Below are 27,551 nucleotides of genomic sequence, written 5' to 3' on the forward strand. Positions count from 1 at the left end.
CGCAGTGCTATGTGTAGCAGCTCTGCTGCAGTGGGCAAAAATTTATGTGGGGTATTAGAGTTGGCAAAAGGGGTAGGGACAATAGAGAAACCGATGTATTTGATTGTGTAGCAGTGAATTCCTTAGAGAGGCCCCATCATTACTGGCTTTTCCTCATGACACCCAGGGCTGCAGATGGATTACAGGGGTAAAGGGAAGAAGGCGCGTGTTACAGAACTTTTTCCATCTTGAAAGACCTGATCAAAGCATGTTCTGGGGCCATTTGATTTTACTGCCTTCTGTAGTGGGTATAGATTCAGAAGCTGTGCGTGGTTCCTACTTCTGTCATTTTTTTCCTGTTGGTTACATCAAGAATGGAAACTTGGGTTTCTTGGGAAGCATCTCTGTATTTTTAATGGTTGCAATGGCTAAGCACATTGCAGGGATGCATATAACACAACCTGTGGCACGAAATTCTGAAATTAATCTATGGAGAGGTGACAGGTATACAATGCCATTGTTCTTGTTGTGTACCAATGAGATATTCATTACAGAGAGTCAGGCATCCTCACTTTGTGCTGCTTGGGCAGTAAAAGCTTGATACACAAGCAGGTTTGAGGATACAGCTCATGGGTTTCAAATATATGGAATTCTAGTGGGCATCCATGAAAACATCTGCAAGTTGCAATAATTTCATAGACTTTGTCCTTGCTTGATGTTACTGAAATTCTATACTTTTCTTTTTTTTTTTTTTTTTTTGAGTTGTCACGCAGCCAAGAAACCAAACTGATACCATTTTCTTCAGTTCCTAATGGTTCTTCTACAGCCTACTAGGCTATATATATATAAATAACAAACAGATTAAAAATAGAGGGCTCTGTTAAATCGCTGAAGTTTCCGTTTGGTATAATTCACGTTTTATGTTTAATCTTGTCCTCGCTGCTAAGAGATGTTTGTTCTCTTTATCCTTGGGATAAGTAAGAAGTATAAGAGCCGAACCTGATGCCAAAGTACAGTACAGACTAGGCTTTAGGCTTTACCACAAGGTAAACTCAGCGGGGTCAAACAGTAGCTCTACCTGGCATTGAACCCTAGAGTTTACCTTGTGGTAAAACCTGAGTCTTTGCCGTGCTTTAATCCTGGATTTGTGCCTGTGCACCACAGCGCCTGCTCTTGAAAATGCTTTTATCTCGGGGCAGTTCATGGGAGTGCTACTGAGTGATGAAAAATGCAGCTTTTTTAGCAGTGAAGGAAAGTCCTTTGTTTCAGCATAGAAAATATGATTTCCATCCACAAAGACTTCAAAAGAACCAGTAGAAATTCTTGAGAGCCTGATTATCATGGCATAATCCCATTATCAGAGAGATTAGAAGCACTTTGCTGTGTCTTCATAGTTTGCGACTAAGGCACTGGACAAAATCCTCAGGTTCTGTTAAAATATTTATTCAATAAGACAAAAGGAAGGTTTTCACCTGTGGACACTGACATTGTAGAAAACATGTTTAATTTTTCTGTCCCCTCCAGATCTGAACACAGGCAAGACCTCTAGTCACCGGTCCTTGCTCTCTCATCTATGTACATATAGCAAAGTAATCTGCAGCCATGCAAAAGAAAAGCCTCCTAAAATGTTAATTGCTATCAGTTCCAGTCCTTGTGAAGCAGTATCATTCAGTGGACAAACTAATTGAATATAGAAGTGTTAACAGTTCAAACAAGTGGGGAATTGAGTGTGTTTTCCTTAGAAATCTTGGTGGATGCTTGGATGCTGGAGCTTTTGAGGGTGGTGTCTGTCTAGAACATTAATGTGCCCATTTTAGTGTCTCTCTCTCTCCCTTACTGGCTTGCCTGGAGGTGAACAGTCCTCACCCCATGTCTTGAAAGTGAAACACTGCCTGCAAGAGTCTAAATAGCTTGTGACCATGGGAACTTACAAAGTTAAGGCTGAGACTGTAAGCGAGAGCAAAGCATGTGATTTTCACAACACGTTCCTTGTTTGGTGTGGTTGCCAAGGGCCTCTGAAGATTTGGGTATTAATGTTATGATTGTGTGCTTCCCAATATAAAGGATTTCACTGCTAGTTATCCCAGAGTGAAAAAAAATGTTAAAAATAATCGACAGAAAAGCCTTTTGAGATGGGAGCCTGCTCCCCTGGAAGTGCACAGTGTGCGTAGTGTCTAGGTAGGAAAGGTAGGAAATGTAAAAGAGGTGCACTTCGCCTCTGTCGGAAGGCCAGGGTGAAACAATGGCAACAGCAGGGCTGAATGGGGGAACTGCTGAAGTTTAAAAGAAACCTGCTCCAGTAGTGTAGGAATATGGAACAAGTGATGAAATGTTTCAACATAAACAGGTACAAGAAATGATCCAGGAAGAAGGATTTTAAAATGAATTTCTCTCTGTTTCAGTTTGCTTGATTATTAACATATAAAAATGCATTTTTAAGTTAACTGCAAAGTCTTCTACCTGCCAAGGCAGAGTCAGGACTTTGTATGTCTCCAGCTGCGATGACTAAACCCCTTGCAGCAGGGAGCTGCATTCCTTCTGCTGTTTTAAGGACTTAGGGAAATAGAAGAGAAATACACTACCATGGATGTGAACACTAGAAAAGGAGTGAAGGAAGGAGGATTTATTTTCATTTAAAACTTCTTCCTCCATTCTATATCTTTTAATTAAGGCTTCATTCTTTGCATGAATAACATCATGTAATCCACTGAGTGTCTTGCCACTGGAGAGCGTGGATCTAAACTGCCAATTTCTACTCATACTTTGGGATCTTAGACGCTATTGATCTATTTCAGGTACTCTTGAATTTAATTGAAATTGAATTGAATTGAAAAATGTTAACACAAAACTGTGGTGAGGATTCAGTTGCCAAGTGGCTAAGAAGATGCTGGAGCACCTACAGTGAAATTTCTGTAGTGTTGGCTTTTTAAATAAAGAAGTACCAAGTGACTCTGTACATCTAGGTAGTAATAGAACAGTAAAAGTTCATCAGTCATATGTGAGTGTACAGTTTTAGAAAAGGTTGCCATCTTCAGGCAATGCTTAGTCAATGCACTCTTCTTTTTGAGCCTAAGAAATCCAAATCCCCACTGACTCTAGTAAGGTACTCAGAGCGGAATATGAAGTAATTCACAGTGGAATTAATCCCAGTATTGGGCCAACTATGGTACTAGTCTCAAGTTAACTAAAGTGTGCTTTCTAATTGCATGTGATGCAGTTCTTGCATCTTGTTTTGACTTTCTGTTATACTCTGTTGAACTAAAGCTTAAGCAAAAAATCTTTTTGTCTTGCAGCTTGGAAATAAAGGTTGCAAACTCAGTAAGTAGTAGTCAGCTTCATCTCAAAATACCGTTGTTTTCCCATGTTCCTACAACAATATAGGTATTAATAAATCTTCCATGAGGAAAAAAAAAAAAAAAAAAAAAAAAGGTGATTTCTCATGACTTACCTGAAATCCCTCTATAAACAACATTTGTCTTAAAAAGTACAGCGAAAACTTCAGGAGGTCCTAGCTACCCTGAGAGGTATCAAATTATGTTATAGATTGAGCTGGATAAAGTAACTGAAGTAATCAAAAAAAGTGCTAGTGAACGTGGTGCATTGACTTACTTTTTGTTTTATGTTAGGGTCGACCAGGACCGATTGGGATTCAAGGACCAATAGGTGCTCCTGGATTTACTGGTCCAGAAGGTTTGCCGGGAGCAAAAGGTGAGAGAGGAGCAGTGGGCCCCCCCGGACCACCTGGACACAAAGGCATCAAGGTATTTTCAACAGTGAATTTTCATTTTTTTCCCTTTCAATAGATTTATGGCCTTGAATATGTTTTTGTATGTATAAAGATAGTTTTGGACTATTTGTGCAGGGGTAAGAATGCAGGAGTATTTCATTATTATATTTAGAGAATGTCCTGCTTATATTTTAAAGTGAGAACACAGCTTCCAAAGCTGCTGAATGTTGTAGCCATCCTGGGAGGCAAACCGTAGCTAAATAAATATTCTGTTGGGAGTTCTGTTGTTCTGTTCACTTCACCTGCCCAGGATAAATGTTATCACACTACATTCAGAGAGACCTGGAGCTGATTCCCATATAGATGATCCTGAGCTGGTGTCTAGAAAAGCAAAGGAAATGGCTACTGAACAGAACCTGTAACTCAGTTTTGCAGGTGAAAAGCTATTTGTAACAGAAATAATACGATAAACTATGTCATATTAAATAGAATAACCCAGCATAAGGGGTAGGTGTCAATGAATGCAGTGCCCAGGAATGGACACAATAGCAAATGATAGAATAGTTTAGGCTGGATATTGTGCTCACATAACTTGTTCTGCTAGGATTTAGGGCAGAGCAGTAGAACCAACGAAGTGGAATTCACTTACAACTTAGATGGGGTGGTCTAAAAGTAATACAATGGTCTGTATATCTCTAGGTGGTGGTATTAAAATATAGACACACACAAAAAAAATAAAAACTACAATGGTAAGACCTGTTGAAACTCTTGGAAGATCAAGCGTTACACTGGGAGTTAAATTTATACTGCATTGTTTATTTTCCTGGCATCTTATTTTCCCCAGATGTGCAGTAGGAGATTATATTTTTCCTTTAAATTGCCTGATTAAGACATTCCTGAAACACTCATTTGGCATCCAGTCAAGCTCAGATGCTCAGTTAGTGTCTTCAGTGACCCATACGGTCAGAGAGAATCTATATGAGATAGTTTGTTCCTCTTGGTGTTGATGGCTGAAGTCCATGATTGAAAATGTTGGAGTGAAAAGTATTTTGTCAATAACTGAGATATACTGGAATATATAGTCCAGTAACCAGAAACCAAAAAAGAGAAAAATAACGTATTCTTTTCTTTTTCTTCAGGGCTCAATGGGAGTTCCAGGATTTCAAGGAATCAACGGGATCCCAGTGAGTTTTCATATGGAAATATAAGTCACCAGAATGTTAGTCACAACCAAAAGCACAATAATAGTGTCTTAGCACGTGCACAATGTATCTTGCAAAGGTCTTGCTTCTCTCTGGAAGGAAATACCAATTCTTCAAACATGTTAATGATGGAGGCTCTAGCTTCTCTGTTGAGAAAAAAAAAAAAAAAAAGAAAGAAAAAAAAAAAAAGTAATCCTACAGTCTAACTTCAATCTTTCTTACCATAGTTTAAACCTGTTAGTTCTTATCTTACTCATCATGGTCACAGGGGGCAGATTATTCCATTTTTCTCTCTAATAGTCTTCTTGTATATGATAAGTGTTATCATGTATCTCTTGATCTTCCTTCCTATGATGTGAACCAAAACAATGATTAGAGCTGAGGCCCTCCAGAGATTCCTTGCTTCCCAGCTAGGTGCTAGTTCTCTCTCAGAAACCTAAGACAGAAAAGAGGTAATTTACTCTATTTGGCATGCGATAGGAGTAGGTAACTCTTTTCCCTGACCATCAGGAATGTTTTGTTTGTTTTGAACTTGAACATTATAATGACAATTTCTTCCTACTTCATACCAAAATTGGGTGCCTAAGGTATCTTGACCAGCTGTCTTTTGCTTTGTTTTTCCCCGGTGATTCTTGCAAAGATGTGTTTTAGAGACACTTTGGCTCAGGGGAGTTTTAGCCGGGCCAGCTTTAGAAGTTGCCCCAAACTTAATTGCTTTCTCAGCACCATTTAGTTAATTTTTCTCCTTCTGGTATTGAATTATTTTTCCCTTTTTGATGACATTTTTCCATCTTCCATATACTTGTGCCTTCTGACTACACTCACGTTTTTCATTCCCATCTTTCTTACTTCCTCAGCTGGCCAAGAGCTTCAACAGAGTGGAGCTGTGTTTCCCGACTTCCTATCAAAAACTGAATTGTTTTGATAGATTGGCTGAAAATGCAGAGTTGGCTCTGTAAATGAGCTTGCACGATTCCAGTTCCTTCCTGGCCTCTGTCCTTCTCTCCCCCTCTGCTCATCCTTGCCTGTTTTCTCTCCTGCTCCACTCCCTTGCTGCTATTTTTTCTTTTCCCACCAGCCAACTAACTTTCTAGCTCTGAAGAGAACAAGCTGTTCCCATAATACTTAATTTAATTGAACACACTGTGGGAACATGCTGTTCTCTGGGTATTTTTTCAGATGAGGCTCTGGAGAAAGGGGATTCCCAACAATGAGGGGAGGAGAGAAATAGGGCAACAGCCATTGCCAGGTAGTTGGCAGCAGCAGGCTTTCCAAGAGAGAAAGGGAGGTAGATGAGAGGATTCAAAGCCACCAGCATATCCCAATCTACTTTGTCTGATATGCAATCTTCTGCAGGTGGGTGAATGGGAAAGAGGTAGATTTTGCTGCTCGTGAATGGCAAAATGCTCTCCCTATGGCTCTTCTGTGTCACAACTGCAGGACAGAAAAAGGGTGAAGGGAAACTAATTCATATTGTTTACCTTCGAGCCATTGAGACAAATATTTCCATTCAGAGCAGAAGTAGCAAATACCACTGCTTGACAAAATATTTACATACATCTATATCATTGCACTTCAGGATAGGGAGTAGCTTAGGTTTGTTGTGAAATGTATATGAACATATGCACCTTATATAGGTGTGCGAAATGCAAAGGGACAGAGAGCATAGGTGTGCTGATACATTTAAGAGAGAATTAAAAAGAAGTCACTATCTTTGCACAAGAATTAACATCCCAACATTAAGAAAGTGTCTTTGGAGTATGCAGGTATGTTCGCGTGGGCAGGTATGTTTTAGTCAAGGCCAAAAGGCTGCAAGGCTGTGATTCAGAGGGGAATCCCGCTGCTGACCTTAGGGGAAGTGGTGTTGCACAGAGTTCCCTTTGGGGAATGCTGGTGGCAAGTAAATCCTGTTTTTGCAGCTGGACTGACTAATCCCTTTAACTTAGTAAATATAGCAGCAGCATGTGTTTATCGCTAGCCCTTCTGTGTCACACTGCAGAGGAAACCCTCAAATCCTTGGCCCTGCTTGGGAAGTTTATTTTTTCCCATAGGACAGGATTCAAGGACAACCTCTAGCAAGGGCTGAAACTGAACCTGGGAGATGCACATAGCTTTTCACGAGCTACCCTAAGGTTTCTAGAAGGAAATATTTCTATGAGGAAAGAGCTCTTGTCTGCACAATGAAAGTTAGAGCTACGTGAAAAGGCAAAGCTCTTTATTTTGTGTCCCTCCTAGAGGAAGTGCAAGCACTTGGCAATGGCTGTAAGAGGCCACTTTGCCGTAGCAATCTATGAACCCGCTTATTCAATTAGTTTTGTGTTCACCCTTGATTGCATTTGTTTCCCTGTTTTTAAATATTTGTTGAGCTCTCCTGTTGGGATGTCCTTTGTGCTAAGCCTGTTTGATTTAGAAAAGAGGCTGCTTGGGATCACAGCAGTAGTGTATGTGAAGGAGTCAGATAAAGCAAGAGCCTAGATGAACAATTCAAGTTTCCTTATCTGGCTCCCAGGGAATGTCTCCTTTTGTGAGAACAGAGAGCACAAGTGATCTCTCCATCCTGTTTTTAGCTCAGGTTTGTAAACTAGTCACCCTGCCATGTAGTAAGTACAACTGTGAAAGTCTGCCGTAATCAGTTGAAGTGCTTGAGCTGAATTAACGCACCTGACACAGGAATCAGAGGAAGTGAGAACAAGTGAATAGAGTGAAACTGTTAGAACTAATAGAGTGAAACTATTAACCACTGGTTTTGAGATCAAAACAGCTCTTTTAATCAGAGTTTTAAATTCCCATCGAAAAGCTTAATTTAAGCCAGATTCCTACGATTCTCAATGAAGCTGGTCATGAGTGCTCAGGTAAGACTCTTAAAACAAACCATCATGAATTCTGATTGCACTTTTGCCAGAAGGTAGGAAATTGTATGTTATTTTTCTAAAGCAATAGAGACTCTGGGTGGGGGGGAGGTGAGATGCTTTGGCTCAGGACCAGAGACACAGATGCTATGGGATTAAGTGGCAGGGCCACAGATGTATTTAATACACATAAGCAATCACTGTCAGTACAGTTTATATCCCCTTTGTGAGCCCTCCTCACATACTAAGGGGATACCAAAACCCTTTGGGCCCTGAGAGACTGTGTTGTGCCAAGATTTAAGAGATTGTTCCCAAGACGTGAGGCCTACCAGTCAGCTGCCTGCCACAGCTGGCTCCTGGCCCACCCTGGAGGCTCAGCAGCTTGGTTCCTCATCTGTCTGAGGGGCAGATGTTGGGGGCTCAGCTTTGCTAAACCCGGCAGCTGGCCACCTTATGTTGTAAGCAGATACATGTGCTCTTCTCACACAGCTTCTGTGTTGTCCATGCTGTAAACAATGAGAAAGATCTCATTGAAATTAACCACTGGCCTTCCTCTGCAGTCACAGCCTGTCCCATCAGAGGCTTGCTGCTCTTGGCTATGACGTGCAGTATGGATGGAGGGGGGGGTGGGTTGCCATTGATTTATCCAGTTTTGGGAACCAAAATTGGTGCTTCAGCCTTCTCCTGTTGCTGGACTGGAGCCTTGGAAGCCCTCTGCTTGCACACCACAAGTGGGTGCTTTCAAGAACAGACTAATCTTCAGGGCTCTTGGAACTATATACCCAGTGATGCCCGGTGCTCACATTTTGGGATGACTTCATTCCATGTCCTGAGGCTGTGTTTAATCTCACATTTGTACTTGTCTGGGTGAACTGCCTTGATCCTGCAGCGGAGATGCACATTGCAGTGGTTCAGCCCATACCTTGTGGACTGACAGAGTGCAGATCTGGGCGCTCTCCTCTTCTCTCCATTTTGTTGGCACAAATCACCATGCAGTTGCCAGATGCACTGGACCAAGGAACTCATCTGGATGAAAATTAACACTTAAGAAACGGAACAGTTATTTTTCTTCTGTGTTGTTTTCTTTCTCTGACTTACCTTCTGTGCCTGCGCTTATGCTGGCACAAGGAAAGGGTAGGTGTGAGCAGCCAGGAGTGGGCATTGGCCCTTCTAGCAGCACCTGAGACTGGTGAGCAGTTTGAGCATTTACATAAATACAGCCTAAGTGGCTCTGCGTCCTTGGGAATGGCACTTGGCTACTGTGTGCTCCCAGCTTCTCATCCATAAAATGAAGATTACAGCATTCTTACATTTTTGCAAGGCATTTTAAGATCCTTAGACAAAAGGCTTTACGTTACTCCACAGTTCTCACTGAGTTTGGTGAGAGGTAATGCTGTTGGCTTGGACTGGAAGACCTTTAGTAACACAAATCTGATTTGCTTTAAGTATCTGGCACGAAGGATTATTAATGTTCTGTTTTATCCCCATTTTATCTGTGTTTATTTTTTTACTTTCCTAGTATGAGTCATAACTTGTTTAATGCTGTGTCTTAGGGATGAACCTTTGGGATCAAACACAAGTAGTTTGGGGATGATTCAAGATCAGGGTGTACAAAGGGGAGGGAGAGAACTGTTGGTTACCGGTACTCTCTCCCTAAGTTTCATTTTTCCTCTTGCCACAAAACATTGTCTTTGAGTGCCACAGAGCTCATTTCTGTGAAAAGATGGATAGAATAAAGAGATAGTCGATACCTGAGCAGTAAGACTGACAGTTTTGCCTTTCTTTGTTATGCCTATGCAAACCCACAGGATTCTGAAGAAAAAATAATTAAAGGCTCTAATTTTTATCTCCTTTGCAGCAGTATAGTGTTGAGTCAAATTAATAGAGCCATATTAGGGCAAAACTGTGTGAAATCAGAATTAGGTACAATTCTTATTAATTGACTATCACATATACTTTCTTTTAAAGACTGCTAGTTTTATTAGGTTTTTGTCCTGGTTGTTTTGCCTAAGGTTTTAAGTGTAATATAACGAGAAAAGCTGTTGTGCTTGAATGGTGTGATGCTGGAGCTGGAACATCTGTTGAACTATTAAAAGAAAGAATCCACAGTGCAGAGGAAGAGAAGTCACTGAAACTTTAAGCAGATTAGAATTATAAATGCTCAGTATTGCTGAACCTGCCTTTTCCCTTTGTTTTTACATGAGCAACTCCCACTCCTGGTGTCAGGTGCACCCTTGTGTGCTGTGCTGAGCTGTGTCACACCATGTAGTTCAGACTGCTAGGGGACCAGTATTGCGCTTTCAGGACCTACTCATGCACAAATTATGTACTTCAGAAAATTATCCCTTGGAGGAAAAGACAATTAAATGAAACCAGCCAGTGTTTTAGGATTTAAGCTTTGGGGAGGATAAACAATGCTGGCTGAATAAGCTAGTTCAACTGCAGTCTACCATACACTGAACTTGAGTGGGAGTTGTCTGGTTCCTTTGTTTTATGTTGCCATTTGGAAGTTATCAGTTTTCTGGGGGACAGTATTACTAATAAAATGCCTCCTGTCAGTCATTTTCTCTTTTTCCCTTTTACACAGGGTCACCCTGGCCAGTCTGGACCCAGAGGTCTGCCTGGCCTTGATGGCTGCAATGGTACCATTGGGAGTCCTGGTGTTCCTGGAACAGATGGATTTCCTGGCATTCCTGGGCTGCCGGTACGTCTCAAGGCAACTAGAGCATTTGTAGTTACTAAGCTAAGATTTGCTTTTCTTGCCACTGGTGGAAAAGTGACTTCCAATTTCTTAGGAAGAACCCTCATTTCATTAGCATTGTTGGAGCTCAGTTTCATTTTCTTATTGGAATTCCACTCTGACTGTCTAAATGTTAACTTCTGAAGATAAAATAAAGATCCTGTGACAATGTGTTCACACAACAAGTTATACAGTTGCAACTGGCAACATTCAATTTGACTCAGAAGAGACCATGATAAAGCTTCTAAGAACCATAAAATGGCAAATATCTTGCACTTGGCAAGTTTTAAGTTAGTGGATGCTGATTCAGAAAAGGAAGTTATCACATGTTCAGGTCTATGCATCAAATATCGGATGCCTTCCTTCAGGTGTTAAGATAGCTAAAAGCTTTGGTATCATTGAGTGTCAGTAGGATTTACTTTCCTAAGGTATTTGTTTTACTTTTGAAAATACTTCCCTACCAATTTTGAGTTTGACCTAGTCTGCACTGGACAAGCTATTTATCTGGACTCCCATCTTACACAGAATGACGCTTGTAAGGGCAACATCTTCCCATTCGCCTTAGTGGGTGAATTGTCTTTGAAGAAACACCTATGTGGTATTTCTCCACAATGCCTATGGTATTATATGTACCATAGGTATATACCATAGGTATTTCTTCACAATAAATATGTGAACCAGTGGAGGTAGCTGGTTCACATTCTACACCCTGTTTAAGTGTGTAGGATTTGTTCTAAGAACTCCACTCTTACATATTTTTGGGGAATTATATTCTTTATATATACATACAAACATATGGGGTTAGTTTCGAAATGTAACCAGAAACTATTTGGTGTGATATTCAAGTATTTGACAAATATTTGAATGTTTGTTCACATTCAAAGCCTAATCTTAGAAGCCCAAGTTACGTGACTAATCTTACCAGCAGTGGAGCTCCTTTGCATTTAAACAGGAAGAAGAAGAAGAAAATACATCTGCCAGATATAAGTATTGCCATTTATTTCAGTTTTTCTAAGCTATGCTAAAAAAAATCTTTACATGTCGTCCAGATGTAGAGTGCATATAATGTTGAAAATGCACAAAGCAACAAGAACAAGTTAAAGCATGGTTTTCTAAAGCAACTGATTTACTCATACCTACTGCTCAAAATTCTCTTTTGTAATGCTTGTAGGATTATATTTTTGGCAAAGAAAGCTGCTTGGATCAGCTCACCCTTTCAAATTAAAATGGCAATTAAATGAAATCATCTCAGATAAATTGAATGTGATGATCAAGATTAAAATAAATTGGGTAAATCTAGAATTATAACAGTCACTTCTGCAGAGATTCATGAGATCTATCAGTTTTTTTCTTATTTTTTCTAAATAAATATGGTGATTTACAGTGCTACACAAGAGACATGTATATGAACAGGAGGGTTACAGTATGTCAAACAAATTCAAATAGGATATTAAAAGTTGTCAAAGGCCTAAAATAAAGGGAAAATCTAATATAAACAGGAAAATAGCAGAGAAAATGTTTGCAGAACATTGTTTTTCTAAAGCCCCAGGAAGTCTTAAGTTCTCCTAATACCACAGCTTCTTTGACACAACTGCAGTGTTACTTTTGCAGTTCACTGGAGCCAGGAGTTTGCCCTGCTCAGAATACTGAATATAATTTCTTTCAAAACCAAAACAGTATCTTTTTCTTTTTTTCCAGAAATTTACTTTTGACATTTATTTTTTATCAGGGTCGTCCTGGCCCAAAAGGTCTTAAAGGAGAACCTGTTTTTGCTCAAGGCAGCCTTAAAGGAATGAAGGTAAGATTTGTCATGGCAGAAGATGCAGTACGAGAAACACTGATGTCCTAGAGTTCGCAGGGCTGATGGTGCAGCTTATATTGCTCATGATGTTAGACATGGGTATCCTAGGTATGTCTGAAGGCAGAGCTGTGAAAAAGCCCTCTAATTATGTAATGACAGCACAGAATGCTCTCAGAACTTGGACTTGCTTGCTCTTTGCAACACAAACACATCTTGTTCATCCCATGCTGGAATGCTGGGACATTGCTCATCCTGTTAGTGTTCAGAGCAGTTGCTGGTCCTTCAGCTGTCTCTGGGCACCTATCACTATTCCTTGCTGGCCTCAAACTGAAGATATGAGGAATTTCTTGTGAGCTTATCCTGACTTATGTGAGAGAGCATATTTTTTTAGACGCCAAACTTTCCTGTAACTGGCATCCTCACATGTGCCAGGTCCATTGAGAAAACAACCCAGGAGATTCACGGATGCATGTTAAGATTTCTACCATAAAATCCCCGTTGGCTCCCAGTGTTTTTTTACTGGGAGACAGTAGTAAGTAACCAGTTATACTCTGAGTTTGGATATCATGGATATCATATCCCACTTGTAGTCCATCATTTACCACTATGAAGTCAGGATTTTATTCTCTTTGTTTAATAAGGACCTCTCCCTAAAATGTATCATGTCTGTAATTTTATTTCCTATGCATAGAATACAAACTATGGATAGATGATCTCAGTGTATTGTTCAGAATGATGATAGGTTCTTTGACTATACTCATGTAAAAAAATTAATTCTTTGTTGCCTTGAATCATACACTCACCGACTTACACTGGTTTTGTTTTTTGGTGGAAGGACTAGGCTTGGAAAACGCTGTAAAGGATTCAGTGCCTCTTGTGGTACATTTAGCAGCCTCATGATTCATTAAATGTTGAAAATATTAAGATCTATTTTTCTGCCATGTAAGGCCTAGCCCCTCACACTGATTTTTTTGGTCAAAATTACCACCTTTTTAAAAATTCTACCCATGTATATACACCCATCCATTTGTAAAAGTTAAATACATCCTTATTTATTAACCTTTGATTGTGGAAAATACAGATAATTTGAAATAATAATACATTTTATACTGTTTTTGTAAGGAAAGACTTTGTATGTGTGTTTTGCAGTGTTTTTATGATGAATACAACTTTTTAGTGCCACTTTAATTTCTCTCGCTACCCTTAAATAAAATGGTTGACATTTCTCCAGAGGTTTGGAACCTGTCTGTTGCCTGATTTAAGTATGGAAGCACAGATGTCAAAATGTTTTCCCATGTGCACTTGATCTAATATTAACTAAAAGCAAATATTTCTATTTACACAAAACTTAATGCCCTTACTAGCTTGATGCAATAATATAGTGGCATTTTTACTAATGCATTTATTATTTTTAGGGAGAAAATGGTCTTCCTGGACTGGACGGAATTTCTGTAAGTTATTTAATTTGGGGAATAATTATTTTAAAAAAATATTATAGTAAGCAAGTATTTCTTCTTGTATTGATTCTCAAGGACACTTTTCAAATTAATGGGGCATGTATTTGCATGATACCAGTAGCATGAATAACTACAATTTTCTAATGGTATGCATGGGTCCACGTTATGTTAGAGGAAGTCAGATTTTTGCTATTATCTGTTCTATTTTTCCCTTTTAAAATCAAACTCCCTTCTACCATTTAACTCTGTTAACTTTGACTTGCAAAAAATATACTAATGTGAAATAGGTTATTATAGAAATTAAATGAACCTACATAATTAGGGGATATTACTTCATATTTTCAGAGACAGTGTTTGGTTGTGGTTTGATGGGATAATTACTACACATCCTGTATTTCTCTTATGTTCTTCTTATAGGGCCCAAAAGGTTTTCCAGGTCCAACAGGTTCTGCAGGCCCTATAGGATTACCAGGTTTGCAAGTAAGAGACCCTGACTGTTGCACTTCTTGACAGAACAGTTCAAGATGCTGGCAATTTTTCATCCTTACCTATATTTATCTCATGACAATGAGCAAAAGCATTTGTGCATCTAGAAGTGCTAAGCACATTTTTCAGGTGTAGAATACTTAAGCTGTTTAAACTAGTCACAAGTTCTCCTCTGGAGCAGTGTCCAGAGCAGCAGTCATGAATGAGAGCTTCAACAAAGCCCTAGAGCACCATCTACAAATAGTACGTGATACCATTCTGAGCGCTTCCTTGGCTCAGGACTTGAGGGAATATGCTGACCTCTGTATGTTTGGAGCCTTTGTCATCATGAAATGTGCTGAAAAGCCACTTTTTCAAGATACTAGAAGAGAGTTTTATTTGGGCAGAGGTAAAAGCAAACTAAAAGTTTGTTGCTTTTAAATTAAGATTTGTTTTTAATTAACCAGAGTGCCAAGGGGCTATGCTGTCTATCATAGACGTGAAGACTAGAAGATTACAACATTGCTCTCATTGTGTGCATCCTACCCAAGTCAAAAAAATAAAATCTTAATCTTTTTCACATTTAGGGTCCAGTGGGTCCCCCCGGGCCACCAGGTCCCAAAGTAAGTACCTACTCTTTCTGTTGTCTTTTCATACCTGACTGTTAGCTTTTTTGTCTCATTTTTTCACTCATTATTGTTTGTTTGTTTGTTTTCTGCCATAGGGTAATATGGGATTAGGCTTTCAAGGAGAGAAAGGAGAAAAGGTAGGTGAAACTTTTTCAGTTATGGAAAGAATGTGAAGCAACTGTGTTCCAGTGTTCCATCATAGCTTTAATCTCTAGAAGGTGGCTAGATTACAGCATTTTCTTCTTTGCCTTTTTCTTCTTTTGGACTGAGTGACAGTCCAAATACTGAAGAATCTTGCTGGTTGCTGATCCGTTTTTACATGGAAAAAAGGATGAGAGCTTTGCCTTTGTGAAGGGAGGAAAGAAAATCTCATTTCTGTGCAGAGTTTTCATGGCTATCAAGATATGAGGTCTTCCTTAGACAACTTTCAAATCTGTCCTTCAGTTTATATGGACCCTTACCTCTTGTATTGAATTTTTCTACAGACTTTATTCTCTTTGGATTACATAACATTCATTAGGTCAACTGATGTGTAATTTGTAGTCTTACTATCCTAAATGGGTATCTTTCAGTCTGTGTGAGGATTTATGTTGGCATAATGCAGCTTCTCAGAGTTCTTGATTCTGCTACTGTTAAAATGAGTTCTCAGCATGCTACATTTCTAGTTGTTTCTTGCCTTCCTCTCTTTCATATTGCTCTTCGAAGTGTTTCTGGGGCATTTTTATTTTTCTGTTGATTTTAAAGCTGAGCCTTTTGTTTTCTTATTTAATCTTTCATTGTTTCATATCCACAGCTCCTGTGAAACAAGTTTAATGTTTTGTTCGTCTTAATTTTCAGCCTGACTTTTGGCTTCCATGACCGAACTCCTGTGCCAGAATTCAGGCACACAGTTTTTATGTACGAGGGATAAAATTAGAGTAGCCTTTTTTTCAGAAACAACTTTCACTGGAAATTAAGCAAGCTCTTCTTATGTTAATAGCTTCCTCTTTTGCTTACAGGGAGATGTAGGATTGCCTGGCCCTCCAGGTCCCCCACCATCCACTGGAATACTAGAATTCATGGGATTCCCCAAAGGGAAGCAAGGAGAAAAGGTCTGTAAATACAATTTACTATTCCTGTCCATGCTATGAAAGCTGAAAAAAATACCAGACAGTGAGGGCTGTTATATTGCCAAATCATACTCATTTTATGCACTAGTTTAATCTGTCAGATGGCTATTGAATAAAAATGTTGTTAGCTCAGAGCAGTGTGGAGCACTGGAGGATCCATACCCCTCAGAAGGAAAAATCTTAAAGCTATTTAAAGGTTTCCATCATTAATCCTACATGAATGAACTGTACTTTCTTTGTGTTGGACCTGTGAAATGTGAAACTGTCAACACAAGTGGAAAAAAAAAGAAATCATATTGGGAAAATAAATAAGAAGCTCCAGGTCTCTTGCTTTCCCTGTGATGCACAATACTTTGAAATAATCACATATATTTTGTTATCCAGGCATTTACTAAGGTGCATATTTAGATCATCAGTGTGTCTATAAAAGCTCTGTGGATCTTGAGATAAAGATTCTGTTCACACAGGGAATTTACATATGCTGAATTAATGTAGGACATACACAGGCTGGTTTGGGAGCCGAGTCTGAGTTTGCGGAGTCTGCATAAGTCATGGTGCACACTGTCTTACTTGGTGGGGTTACATTAGCATGAGGTGATGCTCAGACAAGTGCAGTTTATTTGGCTTGCTCTTTAATTTGTAAGCAGGATTGTGAAGACATTATTCTGTCTCATTATGTGCTGTTTTGTTGCTTTCTATGAAGTACTATGAATGTTTGAAGTCCCTAGATGACAATCTGAGATGCTTCTGGTTTGCCTTCTAGCAGTGGAGGAAAGGAGAACAATAACTCCAAAGCAGTGGTCTGTGAAGCCATGGGAAGTGGTCACAGACAATCTGCTGCATGCATCAGCACACTGCTGAGAGAGACCGTATTTGGCAAACGATGACACAAATCAAGCCTCCTTGCTGCCAAATAAGTTACAAAGCCTCGCTTTAGGAGTCAGGAGTATGATGGGTGGGTTGGGGTAAGTCTTGCTTTCATGGGTTCAGTGGTTTATTATGTTTACCTCTTCCCTGTTTCAGGGTGAGCCAGGCCTTCAAGGATTGCCGGGCGAAAAAGGATTGCCTGGCCTGCCGGTAAGAGCAGAGGAGAGTTTTTAATTTTTGCCTAATATGGGTTAGGTGGTTCAGAAGCCTCCGCATAGCTCATAAAATCTCTGCAGGAGTTTCAAGGCACCAGAGAACTTTGAAAATCTGATACAAATGTCCACAGGATTTTTGAAGAGTGTAACTGTAATCTGATCAGTTTTTGTCCTGGAAATGTGAAGAAGACAGTCTTGTCCTGCTAGAGATTGAATAAATTAGTCATCACTTCAGCACATTTCATTTGCAAGAGGAAATTTGCAAGTAGACATAACCTTTACGTGGCCGCTTGATGGCAGTGTTCCTTGATGTCCCGCAGAGCTGGATATATTTTTAAAATCCTATTTATTTTTGTTTACTTATGTTTAAACATACATTTTGTTACTTTAAAGTTGTAAAGCACATATGCATATCTTTATGTCTGACTGTTTGTCTCTGTCTCTCTCTCTATATATATATGTATATCCAGTTTTTAAATGGCCTGTTAAGCATTAGTGCTCGTAAACTCAGGAATGTGTAGCATCTTCCCTGTATGAATTAACAACAACAATTTATCTCTGGATTCCAGAGAGCTATTTCCCAGCTTATAACCTACTGTAAACACAGGTTCTTTAGATAAGTTTGGGGAATAAATATTTTGTGGAAGTTCTGACCAAAAACATAAATTGTTTGCCAGTTTTTCCAACCTACAGCTGTTCTCAGTATAATAGTGTGCAAAAAAAAAAAAAAAGTTCGTGAAGCACAGTTTGTTATTAGCCTTTCTGGACATGTTCCATTATGTGCATGTTTAGCTTAATGCATCACAAGAGGCCCATTGAAGCTGATGGGGTTGAACATATGTGTGAACTTAACCACAAGCATAAGATATTTCACGATTGAAGCCTGAAAATTGCCTAACTACTGTAACTTGCTGAAATTAAATCCTGGTGTTACATCTCTGGATTTGATACTTCTTGCTGAGTGGGAAAGCCACCAAACAGTTCCAAATGTTGAGCGTGAAAATGCTATTTTTATGTCATTTAGAAGTGAAAAAGTATGCTCTGAGTACTGCCTTGGACTACTGCTGCTAAGAAATAAGATTTCAAAGCACTTTAAAATGTAGAATATGATATGGAGTTAGCAGGACTTGCAGGGCGTTTATAGCTGGGTGTTACTTGCAATGAATGAAGAAGATAATGAATGCACTGCACACATTGCAGTGCTTGATATGGGATTTCTTTCTGGGGCAGAAGAAGCTCAGACGAAAAAGTCAGTTTCCTATGTGTCTCTGTTGTACTGTTTACAGTAATAGTTGCATTTGTGCTTGTTCTGTCTTAGGGCTGTGCTGTTAAATTGCAGACAGATCACGGATTTAATGTTGATGTTTTTCCTCAGGGCTTTGGAGGTGTTGGAGAAAAAGGAGAAAAAGGTGTGCCTGGCTTGCCAGGTGGCAGGGTAGGTAACCTTACAAAGTCCTTAAATTTTTGTTCTCAAGCTAGTCTCATGAAGTGGACTTTTCACTAAGCTTTCCCAAAGCATGTAGAAGTCCCAGTCATAGGACTGGGACCCATAGTAGTCAGCGTCATACAACAACAGATCCAACAGGTAGTTCTTCTCTCAGTAAAGTCTCAGACTAAAGGTGAGATTAAAGATGAATACAAGCATGGCAGTCCAAGAAAATCATACAGAACTATTTCGTGGAGGTCTTGACACCGATAGGCCTTTGTTTTTCCAATTTTTGAAAGCTTTTTTTTTGAAAGCCAGCTATAAATTCTTCAAATCACTGTGATTTTGCAGACAAATGGTGCTCATACACAACAGAAAGACCAAGACATTCTGTTCTTAACGTGAAGAGCAAATCATCAAGATAGAAAGCATTTGTCTGTATTAAGTTTCATGGGTTTGTAATTACAAACTACCTACTTGACTTTCTACTAAGTTGAGACACCATGACCCACTTAACTTGAACTACTGATTAGCAAGACAATGACTAAAGAAGATAAGAGGTCCTTTATCAATCATTCTGCTGAATTCTTTCAATGGTGATTGTTAGTATGTGGAAGACAAGGAATATTAGTGGTACCTTCTCCTTTTGAAAGTTTACCTTTTCATTCTTTGGTACTGAGGTATCTTGGAGCCTGATATAATAAGACCAGACTGACATGGAGCCTTTCAGAGCTACATAAAATGTTTTGCTGTTTTAGGGTCTTCTGGGACTGGATGGATCTGATGGGATTCCAGGGAGAAAGGTGAAATGTTCTTTTATTTTTTACTGTACTTACAATTGCAGAAGCCATCTACCTGCTTACAATCTTCTGATCTCTCTGTTGGCTCCAAGCTCTCCTCAGATGCATGAATGCATCTGCCCTATAAAACTAGTGAGCACTAACTGGAAAGTCCATCTCTCAATCTCTTCAGCTGTTTCTGTAGTTATCCCTGAGTGTTCAGGAGACCACCTCCACAGGTTGGAAATTACATTTCCTTATGGAAGAGCCAAACCCTCTTACTTTCATCTTTTTGTAGTGTACCAAGTGGAAGTGGCCAGGTGATCAAGGGGCTGAAAACATACTAAAGTGCTTCTGATTTCAGATGCACCTGTGGAAATTGTTCAAGAAAGCAACATGAGCTGCTGTCAAAGACAGCTGTCCACAACTTTAGGAGTTTCAAATTAAGGTTCACTGCTCCAGAGCTCTTAGAATATTCCATTTTTTCTGCAGTTGCAGTAGGATTTGGGATCCATACTGGGCTCAGTTTGATACACTACCTAATAGAGAAAAATAGATCACTTCAGTGTAGATTTCTAGTCATGCACCCAGAAGGGGAGCTTTGGTGTCTGAGAACGCTACCAGAAAATGGATAGCAGAAAGCTGGCATTGAAAAAGTTTTAGGACCAATGTGTTGATGGAGTTGGAACAAAGAGAAGGGAAAGTGTGGGGTGCAAGGAAAATAGCATTTGAGACTCTTCAAGCGTTTCTGGAGTTCTGCGAGGGCTCCAAAGTGCCCTCTTTATTGAGACACCACCATGCCTGTTCACAAGTTCTCAGAATTTTTCCAGCACAAGGAGGCCTAAAGGCTCAGGTATTTTGTGAGTGCTGAGAAATTGATACCATCAGTTTTCTCTTTCTTTATTACTTCTGCAGATGCTTGACAGTGTTTGTGATACTATGAATTGGGTTTGTGGTCCAAGTCCAAGCACTGCAACTGTCTCAGCTAGCCACTGGCTTATTGTCTCACTGTGTAAAAATGTTCTCCTGTGTGACTGTACAGGGTCATCCAGGTGTTCCCGGCTATCCAGGACTGGATGGAGTTGAAGGCACAAAGGTAAATTCTCACATGAAAACACTAAAGCGCTGCTTTTGTAAAGATATTTACATGAATAAATGTCTTTGCCCCAGTCAGACCCCCTCTTTACCTTTGTATGACTGTGATTTTCAATATTTTTTACTTCCTCGTTTACTTTATTGATGAAAATAAAATTGAATGGTTGCTGAACTGTGAACACTCAGATATTTTAATACCTTTGCAACATTTATTCACGTAGTTTCATGATTTACTGTTGTGTATATATAGTGTCTCTTGTCTCCTTCATCCTTACACCAATGCCACATGTACTGGGCAATCGAGGCAAGATTAGATGGAAGTGGATGTTTAAGATAGCTGCCAAGGCTGTCAGACATCTGGAGACTGAGTGGAAAATGGTGGGGTAGTAGTTTGCTGTGAAAACAACTTATCTGCCACCAAAATTGGTTTATGGTTGGCAGGCATGAGAAATGCAAGTGCTGAAGGGCTTTTTTGTGAGGAGCACATGGAATAACAGTCAAAGTTCATGTACAGAGCAGTAATACTGGAAGAAGCATCAAAGTGTTGCGCTGCCTTGGCACACTGAATTGTGTTTATTATATATTACGTATGATGGTGATTTGGACAACAGTCAGATTTTGTACTTCCTGTTTTAAATAGGATTTAATTCTGTGTTAGAGTGAGAAGAAGGAGCGATACCACTGTTTGTCACAACTTGCTTGTTCTCTTCATGTGATTTTATGGAGGAATCAATTTTCCTATTATTTAAATTCAGGATTCCAAGGCAACAGATAGCTGCAGTGCTAAATGTTTTTAAAAATGTTTATATTCATAGCAGCTATGAATTCATATTCATACCACAAGTTGAAAAAACGTGGTCTGTGTGGTATTGGTCAATATGCAAACATGGTTACAGGTCCTACGTACACATGGTGTATACCTGTCTGCGCTTTCTGTTGAGGTAACAGGATGCCTTCGGAGGACAGCTGGATACTAGCAAGCACTTGGTCTTAAGCAGCCATCAGTTCCATCAGACAGGAAGAGCAGATAAACCAGGACTGCAGATAATTGTGAATAGCAGAATATCAAAGTGAACAAGTGAATTCTTCACCAAGGAAAAGAGTAATGTTTAGTCAGTGAATGACCAGACCCTGCTACCACAATACAGTCTGTTTTGTGACAAGCAGTTTTCCCCTCTGCCACCCATCTCTAATAATGGTGTGAATCTCTTTTCTTCTACAGGGTGAATTAGGTGACATCGGTCCCCCAGGCCCTCCTATCGTTGTTGACAGGGAAGGTGTAGTCATTTCAGGTACACATTTCCATTTTGCTTTGGAACTAGTTTAAAGCACTTTCTCTGATCCCAACTTTCATTATTACTGTATTTTACCACTTTTCCACATCATGAGTTGGAAATTTCTCTTTGTTATTCCCCCTTTCGCATGTAGTCAAGTTTTAAACAACCTCTTCCAGAGCTCAGGAGGAAGTTTTCCCATAACCATTAACTTGGACTAACAGCCTTACTGCTAATGGCTTTGAAACCTTTACTGGCAATATCAGTGGCCACTGAGTTAGTAGACCGAACAGAGTCTTTCAGCAGAAATTCTCACAGGTTTTTCTTCTTTGTTTCTTTGTGTTTGTCTAATAGGTGCCCCAGGTGACCCTGGAAACCCAGGAATACCTGGTCCTCCAGGAGATGAAGGAGGCAGTGGTTTGCCAGGCCTTCCGGGAGCTCCAGGGTTTCCAGGCCTGGAGAGAGGTAAAGCATCTGCTAATTGCCTTTAGCAGGCTGTTTTCTGTGTGTTTGTTGCTGAGAAGACTCTGAGCAGCAGCCTGAAGATGTTGAAGGTGTTGGATCTAGCCTCTCCCTGCTCCTCTAGCTGGCTGATTTGCTAGCTGCCCTGTGAGAAGTATGAGTCAGGGATGTCACAGGAAAACCTAGTATGTGTTCTTGGATGGAGCAGAATTACACAGTGATTACAGCCCATTTCAAGGCTTCAGGTGTAAATATTTGGTGCACAGAAGGTTGTTTGAATTCTATTTCAAATGAGTTGATTGGCAAAACCTTTCCTATAAATGGAACATTTTAAATAATTCCAAATGTTGAAAATGAGGGTTTTTTGATTGACTTCTTGTATTTGCAATAGAGAGCTGTCAGATTGGCTAAATAAAACCACTGTAGCTGTTACCCATTTGTCCCATCAAAAATCTCATTTGAAAATTTTTGTTTCACATGAATACATCTGTGAAGTCCTGACCAGCAATGATCCAGAGCTAGGAACTACTAAAGCAAATATAAACACCTCACTCAAGCGCAATATGAAAATAAACAAATTACAGTCTTCCATAGTTCATGATCTAACTATTAGAGGGACTTGAATACAGCCCTCTAAAGTTTTTTGGATGTCCAAAGGAGTGTGTAAATGGGAGCCAGTTGGTAGCTACAATTAATAAGTTTTCCTCTGTATGCCATTATAAATTGTCCTTTGCTAACATGGTTACAGTTCAGGACACAGTATTTTTCATAACATTAAAAATACAACAATATGTTTGCTGCTGGATAGCTGCTCATTGTGTCAATGTTGTCTAGATGGAATGGGCCCTGGGGGGTCTCCAGGGATTCCAGGTGTGAAGGGCGAAATGGGAGAACCAGGAAGAGCAACGATTGGCTTACCAGGCAGTCCTGGTAGAGATGGTTTACCAGGTCTGCCAGGAGCACCAGGATTGCCTGGCTCATCACGTATGTACATTTTAACATCTATTTTTATATTGCATTCACAGTGAAACAAGACAGATAATCATTTATGTATTTATTTATTTGGTAGTGAGCATTATTCATCTGTAAACTTTAAAGGCTTGGTCAACATCCCATTGTAATTGTAACTCTCAACCTTAAACATATTTATCAGCAGGATAAAAAAATGTAACTGAAAAAAAAAAGTTACAATTTTAAAAGTGGGAACCTGATAGACTGAAGCACAAGGTTTTATCGACACAATTTATGAAACAGAGGACTTTGAAGTTCTAGGCTAGTCTCCCAAGCATGGCAGATCAAGCTTGATATTTCATAGGTTTGCATTGACAGGTGCTGCATCTCCCAAACTAAGTACCAGTTCTGTCTACTCAGTTTGGATTATTTTGTCTATTAACAGGCAGTCATCTGAGAAAGTAGTCCACAGTAAGGGTGTAGCATGAAAATGTAGCTACTTGATTTCTCCCAGTGAATGTAGGGTTGTCATATAGCAAATAACTAACCACAAGGCTGACATCCTCAGATGTCTCCTGTTAAAATGTACTGTTTTTTCTTCAACTTTCTGTATTTGCACTGCTTTAGTAGGATGAAACTGAGCCAGCTCAGTTGACTCCTAGGAAACGTCTTTCAGCTGGGGAAAGGAAAGGAGGTTAGAGATACAGCATGCAGAATGATGGGAGGAAAGCCAAATAATGTTTGCCCTGGTACTGGCTTAGATAAAGAAGAGATCATGACCTTATGAGTACCTGAAGTAAATGCCTGATCTTGTGAGGAGGTATTTCGGGCACCGGGAATCAGACAGGATGCCTGAAGAGACAGTTTATCAACCTAAAGAAATGTGATTTCATATTTACATGCTCATTTGTATATATGCCCTGATTGGGTTAATTATGTATTGTTTTGCTTTCCTCAGAAAATAAATAGTAAATGAAAAAGGGGTGATTTTATGCAAACCTTATGTTTTAATATTCTGCCATAAACTGAGTTCAAGCAGCCTGTTTTATTCTTGAGAGCAAAACTTTCAAAACCAGGACGCACTCCAGTGATGGAGCCAATGAACATACTCTGATGAAATTATTTCCAACGGAGAAGAAATAACTGCCATCTTACCAATAACTGTTTGTCAGTCAAATCCTGCTAAGTTTTCTGCAGAGTCAGTAAAAGTCTTGTAGCTTTTTTTAGCTGATGGCTGCAGTTTGTTTCCACAGAACATCAGACGTGCTCATTGGCACTCCATTTTACTGTTGTCACTAAGGGGAAGGCCTTTCAGACACCATCACTTCAGATGATGTTAGATCACTGTTGGATCACCCTCTGCTGTTTCTGTCAGCTCATGTTTAATTGTATTCCTTAGCATATAAAGAGGTAGAGAGAACAGTCCTGCAGCTGTAAAGTGAGGGACAGGGTTATTCCCATAACCATTTTGCCACTTAGTCTCTTTCCTGAACTGCAGGGACTTGCTGAGAAGCTCTGCAGAAGGCAGGTAGCCCTGGGAATGACTCTACCATGCCAGCAGTAGCAGAGACGTTGCTCATACGCAATGACTTCTGCACCAACAAAAAGGCAGTAGCCAGTCACCACAATCACCACCACATTGGTTAGTTCCTCCTTCAACTTCTGTCCACGAGTCCCTGCATGCGAGTGTCAGCCTCTCCCAGAGCTGTGAGGGCACATCTGATCCTCTGCATAACGCTGCAGTGGGGACAGGCCATGAACGAATTCATTTGTGCTTCTCTATACAACCTGTTTGCAGTTGGGTTGGTTCTTTGGCCAGCTATTAAGCCTTTGAAAAATTGCAATAGTAGAGCAGCAGAGGAATAAAACTCTGCTGCATCTACTTTGTAAGATCTTCTGCTCTTCTGTATGGGAAGCTAAAGGCAAACATGTAGCAGAGGATTGTAGCCCATGGTATTAAGTTCATCTTTTTGTGTAACTTAGACAGTTGCAGCTTGATCCAGTGCCATTCTGTCAGTTGCGTCCCTGCCATTATAAGTAATTAATGAGCTGGAAATACAGCCTTCTCAGGGCTTTTGCTTGCTTTTTTTCCACGTGTAGGCCCTTCATTCCTCCCGGGCGCAATCCTGGATGGAAGGACTGGGGCCCCCGGGGAGCCTGGACAGAGAGGGCTTCCAGGAGCTTTGGGTCCAAAGGGTTTCAAAGGTAATTGACTCTTTTTTGGAAGAACCTTTCAACAATCAAATGATCTCACTTCCAAGTGATTAAAAACCTAAGAGATGAGGTGGAAATGTCTTTATGACAAATCAGGGAAGCTTGGACATGGATAAAAAGAGCAGCAGCCTTTACGTTTTAGAGAGAGTAGTGCCCAGCACTGCCACTAAAATTCTATTTTCTACTTCCTACTCTTCTTAGGTAACTGAGCAGATAAACACCTCATACCCAATTAGCTAAACAAGTTGTGCTTTAAAGCCATAAGATGTAACAAGACTTAGAAATAAAGCCCTGTGTTCTGCTTTTGAAATTAACATAGGCTGGAAATGACAGAGAAACATAATCTTATTCTCCTCTGTCCTAAAAATTATGAGAATTTGGGGTTTAGTGTGTAATGGAACACTAACGTGGGATGATGCGAACATCACTGGGCGTTGTGTTGGTTTGGATCTGCGCCCAGTTACAATTCCAGAAAATATAAAGATATCCAGCTGAGGGTCATTGTGACCTCCTGTGAGTGGGAGTACAGATTTGCTTTCCCTGACACACAATCGTCCCTGAAGATCCACAAGACTTCTGTCCTAAAATTCTCCTTAAAATCATCTGCTTTGGAGAACTGAAACCTTTGGCAAGAGGTCAAGGAAATAAGCATGATGTACCAGATAATGCTGAGGTTCATGCTGCACGTGGTAATTTGATGGTGGGCGTTGTACAGAAATTAACATGGACAAAGCTTCCCCTGGCTTGACACTCTCATTGCCTGAGCAGAATAGGCACAACATCATATCATGTCAGAATGGTTTGGTCCCAGTATTGCTTCTGGAGCTCTTGAAACCATAAAAGGGTCTTTATCTGAATGAAACTGACTTTGGGGTGTTGACTGTATTTTCCAGGAGAGGCAGGTGATTGTGCTTGTGATGGAGGAGTTATGAGACCTGGTGTAAAAGGCATCTCGGGTCCACAAGGTCCAACGGGAATCCCTGGTGTGCCTGGGATCAAGGGCGTTAGTGGAGACCCAGGCACTGTGGGTGCACCAGGACTGCGAGGCCCTCTGGTAAGACAAGGAAGAGTTTGTATTGGTTGTCATGAATTACAGGATAAAAAGCGGTCCTGTGCAATTCCTGGTGTTGATCGCATTGAAACCAGAACATATTTTTTGCATAATTTCTTCTACTTGTTTGGACAAAAAATAAACCCAGAAACTGATCTGTGAAAAGAATCAGAAAGTAGAGAAATTATCATGTAAAAATGGGGGAAGAAATGGTTCTTAAGGTTTGAGAACTGCAATTTAGCAGTCACGGGGAAAAGCAGTAACAATTATTATATCCCAGGGCCTCTTGGGACACAGAGATTAGACCCAGGGTTCTCTCTAAGTGAGGGCCACCTGTGGAAGCAGATATGCTTCTGTATGGAGAGAAGACCTGAAATCGAGTGATGAGCTCTGTCCACATCCTTGCGCATAGCTATAAAAGCTGTCTGCCTCAGGTGCAGTCTAAGCACGCTAAATGACTTCTGAGTGTCTTCATCAACATTGGTGAATGCAGCACACGAAGTAATAGGGTGTAATAATAAATACTCAATACTCCAATACTTGGGCTCTGTTAAATCATGACTGATACAGTGTTCCCAGATGCCATCCAAGACTGGTGGATCACTACAGTGCTATATACCCAGGTTTGGCTTGCCACTGTAAAACTGTAGTGACTTAACTGAAACATTTGGAAATACTCAATTTTTTTTTTTTTTTTTTTTTTCCCCATAACGTATACAATAGGAAACCCTTCGGAGCTTCTTTCTAGCTCCAGTCATTGTGTGCTGGCCTCATATGACATTTTTAAAAAGCAAGGGCTTTTCTATGCATGTTCATATGCCTGATTGTTTGTTTTTTTTGATGGTGATGGCAGTTTTGTTTTTTTAATCTTTTGCTCTGTAGGCTTCAGCTGGCCAGCAAGGTCTTCCAGGCCTTAAGGGAGAAAAAGGAGATTCATCCTATGCAACAGGCAGAGGTGCTCGTGGGGACCGTGGTGCGACGGCGCCCAGAGGACCTTCAGGCATCCCAGGAACTCCTGGCAGGGATGGACTTCCAGGTCTGCCAGGCCCGCCGGGCCCTCCAGTAAGTTCAGATTAAATTAGCAGTAGTGCTTTAGGATTGCAATAATGAGCAGAGAGATCAGAAAGGCCTGGTTTACTAGCCCTGATGATCTGTGTGGTAAATCTCCAAATACATTATAAAAAGCTTATTCTTGAGCACAGATTTGTCTTGATCAAGATTAATAATTGGCACTGGCCAATGCCTCTGGCTGCCCAGAC

At 40.1% G+C, this 27,551-nt stretch overlaps 1 protein-coding gene across 3 annotated transcripts in view; it reads left to right on the forward strand.

Moving 5' to 3' along the window:
* Window positions 1-27,551, forward strand: part of COL4A6 (collagen type IV alpha 6 chain) — a 134,000-nt gene that overhangs the window by 83,721 nt on the left and 22,728 nt on the right. For all 3 annotated transcript variants that reach the window (XM_084534334.1, XM_084534336.1, XM_084534335.1), the window contains 19 exons: window positions 3,606-3,740; window positions 4,846-4,890; window positions 10,345-10,461; window positions 12,227-12,295; window positions 13,714-13,749; window positions 14,173-14,235; window positions 14,808-14,843; window positions 14,945-14,986; window positions 15,848-15,940; window positions 16,982-17,035; window positions 18,416-18,475; window positions 19,225-19,269; window positions 20,288-20,341; window positions 21,563-21,632; window positions 21,969-22,079; window positions 22,911-23,060; window positions 25,128-25,232; window positions 26,135-26,295; window positions 27,175-27,354. In XM_084534334.1, coding sequence (XP_084390460.1) covers window positions 3,606-3,740; window positions 4,846-4,890; window positions 10,345-10,461; window positions 12,227-12,295; window positions 13,714-13,749; window positions 14,173-14,235; window positions 14,808-14,843; window positions 14,945-14,986; window positions 15,848-15,940; window positions 16,982-17,035; window positions 18,416-18,475; window positions 19,225-19,269; window positions 20,288-20,341; window positions 21,563-21,632; window positions 21,969-22,079; window positions 22,911-23,060; window positions 25,128-25,232; window positions 26,135-26,295; window positions 27,175-27,354 — 1,626 coding nt within the window. The remainder of the gene's footprint in view (window positions 1-3,605; window positions 3,741-4,845; window positions 4,891-10,344; window positions 10,462-12,226; window positions 12,296-13,713; window positions 13,750-14,172; window positions 14,236-14,807; window positions 14,844-14,944; window positions 14,987-15,847; window positions 15,941-16,981; window positions 17,036-18,415; window positions 18,476-19,224; window positions 19,270-20,287; window positions 20,342-21,562; window positions 21,633-21,968; window positions 22,080-22,910; window positions 23,061-25,127; window positions 25,233-26,134; window positions 26,296-27,174; window positions 27,355-27,551) is intronic.

This window comes from Aythya ferina, assembly GCF_964211825.1.
Source record: "Aythya ferina genome assembly, chromosome: 13".
Classification (NCBI taxonomy): Eukaryota; Metazoa; Chordata; class Aves; order Anseriformes; family Anatidae; genus Aythya; species Aythya ferina.